The sequence below is a fragment of the Merops nubicus genome, unplaced genomic scaffold (genome assembly GCF_000691845.1).
Source record: "Merops nubicus isolate BGI_N331 unplaced genomic scaffold, ASM69184v1 scaffold7858, whole genome shotgun sequence".
Taxonomy (NCBI): Eukaryota; Metazoa; Chordata; class Aves; order Coraciiformes; family Meropidae; genus Merops; species Merops nubicus.
The window spans coordinates 1-10,621 of record NW_008627674.1 but is presented as its reverse complement, the minus strand read 5'-3'; the positions used below and the strand labels follow the sequence as shown (position 1 = coordinate 10,621).

At 48.8% G+C, this 10,621-nt stretch overlaps 1 protein-coding gene across 1 annotated transcript; it reads right to left on the bottom strand.

Annotated features, from left to right (window-relative positions):
- Positions 1-945: 945 nt before the first annotated feature.
- DKC1 (dyskeratosis congenita 1, dyskerin) lies at positions 946-10,584 on the bottom strand. The gene is made up of 13 exons (XM_008946400.1): positions 10,473-10,584; positions 9,837-9,928; positions 8,886-9,070; positions 8,327-8,391; positions 7,635-7,761; positions 7,123-7,253; positions 5,997-6,140; positions 5,442-5,562; positions 4,103-4,221; positions 2,906-3,009; positions 2,382-2,448; positions 1,514-1,672; positions 946-1,014 (listed from the first exon to the last, which is right to left on the bottom strand). The coding sequence occupies exons 2-13, from the start codon at positions 9,905-9,907 to the stop codon at positions 946-948; spliced, it is 1,362 nt and encodes a 453-aa protein (XP_008944648.1). The 5' UTR covers positions 9,908-9,928; positions 10,473-10,584.
- Between the last annotated feature and the right edge of the window lie 37 nt (positions 10,585-10,621).

Below are 10,621 nucleotides of genomic sequence, written 5' to 3'. Positions count from 1 at the left end.
GATAAGGATATTAGGATCAGTCTTTCTGAAACCTCTTAAGCCCCAGCGCCCCTTGCAGAGCTAACTGGCCAAGCTCTTCCTCACAAGGACTCTGGTTCCAAACAGCCCTTTGAGAAAGCATACTGGGCAGCCACTTTATGGCCACTTCACTTCTAGCCTTCAGAATGTATTAGGTGTCAAAACCAGGGAAGGCAACTGAAAGGACTGTGGTCCCAGTCCAACAACTAACAGGGTGGAGAGGAAAGAGCCAGCAAGAAGTACACACTGACAGGTCACTGTGTCTAGGGATTGGTCAACTAACAAGCATAAGAGGAAAATCAGGAATTTAATGTTCAAAACCTTTCATGATAAAGTTAAAGCAAATACTGATCAATATCTGGGTGGACTATGTGACCTCATCTAGCTGAGTGTCAAGCCAAGCATACATCCAGGTTAAAACAAACCAGAGCCCTTTAAATAACTGATTTGACTGTCCCCATCCAAACAGGCCATGACAAAGCCAGTCCTCTAGACACCAACACATTCTGCAACTGTCAGGCAACAGCTCCAACCTTGGAAGAAAAGGAAGAAAGAGGCCGAACAAGAGGGGGAGGGAGAAATGTTATTCCTCCCTCTCAGGGTGAAAACAGAGACACCAAGCAAGAGCCAGGAGCTACAGCTTCCCTGAAGACACCACTTCTACTGGCATCATGGTGTTCAGCTTTAGAGAGCAATCAGTGCAGGGGCAGTCAGGCACCCTGCTCCTCTGTCAACCCTTAAAACAGGATGTGGAGGGATACCTGAGCAAGGCATATCCTGGGCGAACACACCCACTCACTCATACACAGCAGAAAAGGAACTGGGAACTTGCTGGTCCTTCTGCAACACAGACAGTCCTCTTTCTCAAGGCCTCAGACTCCTCCCTCCCTACTGATGAAGTCGTCTGCTTTGGATAGATCCAGCTGCTTACTCTGGACTCTCTTCTCTCTCTTTTTGTTTCTTCTTCTTCTTCTTCTTCGTGCTGGTCTCACTGGTCTGTGAAAAGGTTGGAGAGGTCCCGAAGGAATCAAAAAGAAATCCACCACTGCTCATTTCAGGAGGAAGAGCCCCACTGCAGATGAAGTACAGGCTCCCCATGGCCACAGTCACCACCATACAAGCACTCAAGCACACTGACTGAATGCCAGCACTGTGCCAGGCACCACCCTCTCATGGGAGCCCGTGTACAAGGCACCAGAGAAGAGGTGGCCTGGCAGGAGCATGTACCCACCAACCAGCCCAGGTCACAGATTGCTGCTCACCCCATCCCTGCCCTACTGCAGCTTCACACCCACGAGCCTCACCTGCCCCACCACCCTCAATCAGTTCAGTTTACAAACGCACCCATACAGACATCTTTCTCTTGCCTATGGGGATCCTGGCACTTTGGGGGCATGCACAGCAGGATGCTGATGTGCTTATCCTGGAGGTATCAGGGAGAGACAGCAATCTCTCCCACATTGGGACTACACCATAGCAGCACCCACTTACATACCATTTCTATTGGTTCTCCCCCACTCTCAGCTGCCTCTTTGGCCTTCTTCTCTTTCTTCTTCTTTTTCTTTTCCTTCTTGCTCAGCTCCTCTGACGGTGGGGTGGCAGGGGATGGTGGGGTCACAGCCTCCTCAGCTTCACTCTCTGACTCTCGTTTCCTCTGTTAGGGGAACATGTTGTCAGACAGCATCTTTTAAAGGAGCTCAAATGATGGAAAAATTGTTTGCAACCCCATCAGGAAAAATGCCCTATTCAACCAAACTTTGAGAGGGTGAGCTACAGACTGTCAGTGATCCCCTCCAGCATACGCTGTCCAGAATTTGCTTTTGACAAAATTGCACCCTGTACTTCTCAGTGTTTCCTGTACCCCAAATGCTCTAGAGTTTAAAACACTGCACTTTGCTAGGTGCATGCACACGCCCTGACTTAGATCACACACAAGCTCTAACTTAGATGCAATTTTAGATGCAACTCTTTCATGGACATTTCTGCAACTGTCTGCGGTCTCCAAAAACATTCTCAGGCACAACAAACCTCCACTGTGGCTCTATATAACATATTTCCTTAGATGCTGCAGCTTGTACACCACAAGTCAGAGCTCCTCATTCTCATACTGTGCTACAAGACTTGCACCCAAAATATAATGTCCAAGAAACAAACCCCCAGGATAAGGCCCTGAAGAGCTCACCCTAGAGAAAGCCCATGTGCCACGCAACATCAACACACAGGAGGGCACCAGGCTCTCAGAATGTGGAACAAGCAAAGCAGCAAACAATCCAGCACCTGATCCCAACTGCCTAAAGGAACAGGTACCACTCCTCATCAGGGCCCAGACAACCTTACAGACAGAAAACACCAACAATACTCACCTTTGGAGCCCTCTCCAGCTCTGACATAGCTCGGGGAACAGCAGCTGCCTCTTTGTTGGAAGCAACCCTGAAAGAGAAGGTCCCCCAGCTGAGCAGCACAGCCGCTGCCCTGCACCGTGTACCAGTACAGAGCCCGGCGCCCCCTCGCAAGGGCTCCCCAGCACCTGCCAGGCACTGGGAGGGGAGGCTGGTGTGGGGGAGACCAGCATACACTGCACCAGGACCAGCTGGGCTAGGTAACAGCAAGGCTTCCCATTTAATTTAGCAGACTGACTCCCTCTAAAACCACAACAGGCTAGAAAGGGATAACTGTCTGCTCAGGGACTTCCCCTCCAACACTGCCCACCAGCAGCACAGTCCCTGGCACTGCAAGAAATGCCACCACACCTCATGGGTCTGGACAGATGAAAACCTTGGGCCAGGTCTAACATGCTCCAAGCACAAATGGCAGCCCCCAGCTCAGCCTTCACTGCACAGGGCTCCTCCTCTGCCCACCACGTGGGAGCCACACACCTTGTACCCACCTGTAATCCACATACTCCTTCTTCCAGGAATCCGGTGTGCTCTCATTGGGCTTTCCATGCTTGTCCAACAGCCCCTTCTGGATCATCATCTTCTTTTGGCTGGCCTGAAAGCAACATGCAACCAGTCAGATGGCAGCTCCAGGGAGGAGAAATCCTCCTTGAAGCTTCAGCCATCCAGCCTAAGAGGAAGTAATTCAGGTACAACACAAGCCAATAACTACAGTGTTACTGATTTAGCACTTCTCCAAGGACCTTCTAACAAATCACACAAAACATCCCCTGCACAGCAGCCTACAAATTTCAGACAGGAGGCATCTTCATCAGTAAATAAGGGCCAGTTTGTGGGAGAAGTAACAGCAGCAGAATAAGATGACTGCACATCAGAGGTCAGGTCTTTGACTAAGTTTCTCCAGCTTAATGACATGCTGCATTTCAGCTTTACAACTCCAGCTACAAATGCAAGGCTTTGCTATAGACTCCAAGGTGCTTGAACTGGCCTGGCATTACCTCACATTTGCTACTAGGCAGATGTGCACACATCCCCACAGCTTTCTACACCTCACCTGAACCACAGGAATGAATAAGCCACAGCAACTCAATAGCTATTTTTAAGAACAAGCTGCATCACTTGCCATAGTGAAACATCAATCTGACTGCAGGGAATTAGTACTGCTGACCTGCTGATTTCTTTGACAGCCACATGCCTGGGACAGAAGTGGAACTCAACAACAGGTATCCTCATCATTCCTGTCCTTCAGGCACAATGTACTGTCTCACAAGACAGTCTGCACTCTGGCACTGCTGCAGTTGCAATACAAGGAAAAGCAGCTCCTTGCCCAGCCCCTCCAGAGCCATCAGTAATAGGGTGATAGAAGCAGGTCATCTTTGCACAGAGTGCTAATGCCATGCACTTGACATCATTTGGCTCTTTACCAGAGGGCTGGTACTGTCCAGACCTGCAAAGCCTACACCAAGCAGCAGCTGCAGTCTTAGCTGGGCCTCACTCAGGTAGAGCTTCCCAGGCTCCAGTGCCAGGTAAAGCCTCACTCCCACGGGCACTGGGCTGGCACAGCAAAACCACACAGATGCCCTGGAGCAGACACAGGAGCAGCTCTGCTCGAGGGAAGCAGAGTCCCACATCCTGACAGCTGAGCTCCCCCTGCCCCCCAGGACTGACCACCCCCTCAAGCCACGCACCTTGGGACCAAGGCCCCATTTGCGGGGATAGGTGTCTCTCTCCATGATCACTCTCTTGATCTTCGCCACAATGCCATGGTCACAGGTAGAAATGACTGCTGTGGTCATCAAGGCAACAGCTGCAGAAGCAGGGCAAGAGTTCATTAACTCTTTAAAAGCAGAACCACAACAGCAATGCAGGAAGCTGCTGTTTAGCCTGTTTCCTCTATCAGCACAAAGGAGCAACACTCCTCCACCAGTAGCATTCCACCCCAAAACCTCACTGGAGATGAAGTTCTGAACCAACACTGCTCAAAGGCAGCAAATGTGTCAGTCACAGATTAACTACAGGCCTCTCCATCTTACCCAAAGACTGGTTCTGGATCAGTGAACACATTAAGACCAGCCATTTCTCAGAGCAGCACCAACACCACCAGTGGATGGGGAAGAGCTCTGTGAGCAGCTGCTGGAGCACTTCCAGGAAGTGCAAGGAACCACACCACTATAAAAGGGAGCAGTGCTGGTCCTTCATCAGCTCCCAAAACATTGTACAGCCACACTAGAAGAGAGTAATCCTACAAACGAACAATGGTTTTCCTGCCAGATTATCAAGATGACCAGAGTGCAGGCAGCAAACAACAGTGTGCTTGTGTTACACTTCCAAAGCCCCTCAGTCCAACAGGTTTGGACAGAGCATGAGGCCCATCAGAACTAAGCATCATGGCAGACCACCTATACAATAGGTCAGCACTTGCCACCTACAAGCTTCTTTGAAGATCCTGGTTACAACAAAGCACCCTTTGAGTAGTTCCCTAAGTCCTTTTACAATGATCTGCTCAGGAAGTGTGATGTTCCAGAGAGCAGTATGTGATCAGACACCATCCCTCATCTCAGTGAGGACAGAGCCCCCCAGAGAGGGGCTCCAACCCTGTTGGCACCACTTCCCTCCTGCAGGCAGCCAGCCACACACCACAGCAGCCCCCAGTAGGACACTGGGAGACTGGAGGATGTCTGGAGGCTGCACAGCACCCAGACCCTGGAACAGGAATCAGGGTGCTGCAGGAGGACAGCACCACTGCACTCAGAGAATGGATAAACTGCGTCATCACCTCACATACAGCACACAGCTGAACATCAACCAGACTAAGGTACTCTTCACACCTTGTCAAGAACTGATGCAGCCACTGTTTCTTAACATCACACCAAATAACAGCTGCCTTGAGCCATAAACCCACAGTCCCCATCAGGAAGCACTATTTAAGCCTCCTGCACATGGGGACTCATTTGTTGTGTATTCACTGGAACACAGTCTGTTATTTCAGCAGTTAGCTGGGCAAAAGAACAACAAGGAGCTTCATACCTAGGCAGATAGCTTCTCCTTTAGTAGTGATGACAACAATCTCCTGATTAAGCTCAATACCATCTTCATACCTCAGGACACCAGGCAGCATGATCTTGGCTCCATAGCAAATAGCATTAACCTGAAAAAGTAGAGAACGTAACAGCTTATATGCTATTAGAGAATAAAAACAAGGTAAGGAGTGCCTCTAATATTTTAGCTTCCCACTGCCACTACAGTCCCAGCAGTAACATCCCTACGTATCTACTTCTTGTCCACCACACAAAACTTAGCTTTAGAAAAAGCAAGCAAAGCACCTATGACAGCAATTAACATGAGGTAGATCTCTTATAACAATCAGCACCCTCCTGAAGTGAGGAGTAGCTTCTCTGCCACACAATTCTTGGCTCTTGCATGTTACTGCTGATCTGGCAGTGGCCCATACTAGGTCCCAGAGAGCTCACAATCAGGACAGTGCTGGGGACCACGTGGATCCTGATCCCCATTTATTGTATTAACTGTATAGGTTAGGAGGACACTTTGCAGGCTCTGGCTGTGAACATCCCAGGCACTCACTGCACTGTCTTTCATGACCAGGCGCTTGTGTGAAGTCAGCAGTTTCTCCAGTGGCAGGATGACTCTTCGCAGGTAGCTGTCGTCTTTGTTGTTGTCATACTGCCACTGTGCATCCAGGACATCGTGCATAGTCACCATGTTGTCCTGCAAAGACACAACCCCTCTCAACTCTCCAAATCAAAACATGTAAGAAAACTGCTCAAGTCCAACAGCAAATAGTGTGATAAAAGGGACTAACAAACAGATGCCAACTCGGAATCATCAAAAAAGCAACCTAAGACACAAGAATGCTTTCCATCAACAGCCTGAAATCAGCCTGACTCGTGCTACCCCAGACTTCAACCTTCCTAATCTCACAGAGCACTTGCATCTAGTGTGTACGGTCCGTCCACATGCAACTCTGAAATATGACCTAATAAATAAACACCTGCGACTTCTAGACAAAGTCAGTGAGCAAAAGTCTACATTAACCAGCTCCTCCATCTGTAACATGGAATAAATTCTCAGAACAGCTGTAAGCAGCCCAACACTTGGAATTCAGAAGTGACGGCCAGTGCTTACATATGTGATAAGAGCACAGGTGGGTGGGGGAGTACCTGCACTCTGACACTCCCAATTTGCACAGAAAGAAATCAGTTCTGGAGTCTGGACCAGCAGCAGGATCCAGCTATAACCAGATTGAAAAGATTGTTCAAAATCACACAAGACTGTGTCTCCCAGGCTCATTTCAATGAAGCATGTTCCCTGCGTCGTGCTGCGACACCAAGCAGTCACAGACTGCCAAACAGACAGGTCACACACCTGATCTCACAGCACGTGCATGGCTTGTAGACCGAGAAATACAGGTGGCATAAGCCAAGCTTCCAGTCACCATGGTGCACTTCCCAGTCACTCACTGTCCCAAAGCTTAATTACCAGAACAGGGGAAACACCCTGAACTGAACTCAACACTTTGGTTAAACATCACTTACAGCAGGAGCTTCCACTTATAGCAAAACTCCTGCAAGCTGCCATACAGCTATACCTTCCCCCAACACTGTAAAATCAATGCAGGTCCAAGGAACTCTTGCAATTCTGACAATTTCAGATATGCTGGTCATAGTCAGGCTCCCTTCTCCCACTCTACCTTCTCTCCCAGGATGCCCGAGCGCACTCTGCGGAGCTCCTGCATCTGGCCCCCCACACCAAGCAGCAAGCCAAGGTGGACACAGAGTGTTCGTATGTATGTGCCTGCTTCACAGCTCACCCAGAAGATACCTGGAATGTAGAAGAGGAGAGAAGAATATTTAAATGTGTATCTAGAAATGAACCACACCTAGAAGCTCCCGCCAAAAGCTGTGCCTCCAGCCTTTCACAGAGCCATCAGCATGGGGTGATAGATGGAGGTCATCTTTGCACCGAGTGCTAATGCCATCTAATTAACATCATTTGGCTCTTCCGTGAAAGATGCAGCAGTACAAAAGAAAAAAAAAACACACATATTTGCTTCCCAGCACACCAAACACACACATGAAGCAGTTACTGCATGACAGGGGTGAGGACTCAGGTCTTAAGACATATGCCAAAAATAGGAAGTGGTCCATTTCACAAAAAAATTTGTCAGCTTCATAGGAAGAAGATAGGAAAGCCCTGTTTTACCTAATCTTCTCTCAGGATCATACTCCACCAGCTTGCTCTCGTAGATGGTTCTGACTCTCAGCTGTCGTTTGACAGCAGCAATGAGGGGTGGTCGCTGAAACAGGGCACCTGTCAAAGTTTCTATGGCCTGAGGGTAGAAGCAGAAGTAACAGCTCACACCTGTGCCAACACAGGAGCACCTTGAAGTCTCCAGCAACGACAACCACTTTGATAGCAAGAAACCACAATTCATAATAATTAGGTGATGTCACATTTAATAAAGCAAATCTGAACCAGAGATGTGGTTAAAATGCTAACCCAGCTACCAGTGAGCACAGCTGGGCTTTTTCATCAGGTGGCACTATGTGATCAGACACCATCCCTCATCTCAGTGAGGACAGAGCCCCCCAGAGAGGGGCTCCAACCCTGTTGGCACCACTTCCCTCCTGCAGGCAGCCAGCCACACACCACAGCAGCCCCCAGTAGGACACTGGGAGACTGGAGGATGTCTGGAGGCTGCACAGCACCCAGACCCTGGAACAGGAATCAGGGTGCTGCAGGAGGACAGCACCACTGCACTCAGAGAATGGATAAACTGCGTCATCACCTCACATACAGCGCGCACCCAAGCTCTGCTCCTAGCCTCTCATCTCCCTCTGATGCTGAATGCTCTGCAGGTAAAGTGTTAGCATTAGGAACACACTGAGACTTACCCTGGCAAGCTGAGCCTCACTTTCAATTGCATTGTGCAGCCGAACAATTCCCACATACTCTTTGCCTGAAAGAATGACAAGAGCAGTGAGGAGCAGCTGCTTGCATTTAATGTTGACCTGAAGGTCCACACTGCTTCACAGCCACACAAATCCCTGAAATTCTCACAAACACCTCTCCTAGGAAATGGACAGAGTTGGTTGTTTCTCCAACACAATAAAACTAAACTACATTTGTTTCTTCACCAAGTTTTACTTTACTGGACTGGTAGAGGCTGAGGCTGTAAGCTAATGAAGTACATGAAGCCACCACAGCAGAAGTGTTTTCACCAACTTAAAACAGCACAAGCCCCAGAAAAGCAAGTGGAAAAACAAACCAACCAAACTTGTGATAGCATAGAGATGCCCTCATTGGTTTGGAGTGCAAAGCACAACCAACCTTTAAGCTCAAGGGACTGAAGACACGAGAAGCCCTTTCAGAGGCTGGAAATCTCCATTTTGTCTCCAAAAGAACACCTCCCCAGTCACTTAGACTATGACCAGTCCCAGGCAGCAAACATACCTGCGCTCTGCTGAGATTTGACCAGTCGTGTTGCCCTCTCAATACACACAATGAGGCACCCAGTCACCTTAGGATCCAGAGTGCCACTGTGTCCAGTCTTCTCTACTCGAAGGATGCGTCGGATCCACGCAACCACCTCGTGAGAAGATGGATTGGAGGGTTTGTCCAGGTTAATAAAGCCAGACCTATAGTGCCAGACGACAGAGTAGGATCAGAGCAAACATGTCAAAGCTTTTGCACTCTTGCTAACGTTTGTCACAGCTGCAAAGTCGTGTTGCCCTCTCAATACACACAATGAGGCACCCAGTCACCTTAGGATCCAGAGTGCCACTGTGTCCAGTCTTCTCTACTCGAAGGATGCGTCGGATCCACGCAACCACCTCGTGAGAAGATGGATTGGAGGGTTTGTCCAGGTTAATAAAGCCAGACCTATAGTGCCAGACGACAGAGTAGGAGCTAAGGATCAGGGCAAACATAGCAATAGTGCAAAAGCTTTGACAACGTTTGTCACGGCTGCAAAGAAATGTTTCCATACAGCCATATAAGCAATAAGCCTCACAGCTGCTCTCAGTAAGCACATGTCAAGCTGCTCTGCACACAGCAGGCAATAAATTACATGCTTAGAGTTTTCTCTTCTTTCTCCCCACTGCTGATCACTGAACCAAACTAAATGCTACTCACAAACTCCAAGCAGCCCCAAAACCAAAGGATTTTCCATAAGACCTCGGGGAATAACTCAAGTGTTTGCATGTCCATCCACAGACCAGCCACAACCCCAAAACAAAGCAATCTTTACAGGAACTGACCCGAGGGTCCTATTTAGACATTTACTGGTTAGTAGCATGGCACCAAATCAAGTAGAGAAGTACAAGGGGAAGCCAAAACAGGAAATGTTTTGAAGATACTAACTGGGCAAGAAAAATAAACCATTCTGGCTCTTACTACACTCACCTAACATAGTCCGAAATCTCTCTCTTCAGGGGATTAGCACCAGAAGACAGAGGCGTGTAGTGTGCTGTCATCACATTTAACTTGTCGAAGTTCTACAAAATCCAAGCAAAAGTTACAGGTGTTCTTGATCTCACACTGGTTCCAGCATTGCTTTACCCCAATACGTCTCCCCAGTTACACAACATTTGGTTTGCAAGTTTAACTCAGTCTCTTCCAAAATGGAAATAACCCAACAATGAAACCACCACATCTTCCAGAAAAAGACAAAAATCCAGAAACCCTGAGAGATGGGAAAGCAGCACAATACCAATCTTTACAATGCAGGATAAGCCTAGTGTGTCCTAAAAACTCAAAAAAAGCAACTCAGAAGTCTACAGGGGCCACAGTCAGACCGAAATAAAAAGCAAAGAAATCTGGTGGGGTTTTTACAGGAGACAGTGAATTCAGAACGTAAGTATGAAAATCATACTGCTAGACAAGCTTTCTAACGTGATTCCTGCAGGCGGAGCGGCTGCCTCCATCACACGTGCTGTTTCCTCCCAGAAGGGTTACAGGCAGAATCAGCCCTGCACATGCGTGGGCCTGCATCGGGAGGACAAACGGAGGAGCCACGAGGCTGTCTAGAACCCGACCCACCTTCAGCAACAAGGGCCACTGAGACGTGTCCAGCTGGGGGATCCGGGACTCGGGCTTGATGAGGAATTCCTCCGTGTGCTGAATGTCCTGAGGGCCAATGCAGTTCCGCGGGATGAGAGAAGGGAGGGCCGGCGGTCGCACCCCCGCCC

What these genes read in the sequence shown, in the direction of transcription:
- DKC1 (XM_008946400.1), bottom strand. Translation starts at nt 9,907, where the DNA reads ATGACAGCACACTACACGCCTCTGTCTTCTGGTGCTAATCCCCTGAAG. An exon ending in TGATCCTGAGAGAAGATTAG is followed by an intron (nt 7,254 to 7,634) that starts GTAAAACAGGGC and finishes TCTACATTCCAG; the next exon opens with GTATCTTCTGGGTGAGCTGT. An exon ending in AGCTGGAGAGGGCTCCAAAG is followed by an intron (nt 1,673 to 2,381) that starts GTGAGTATTGTT and finishes TTCCCCTAACAG; the next exon opens with AGGAAACGAGAGTCAGAGAG.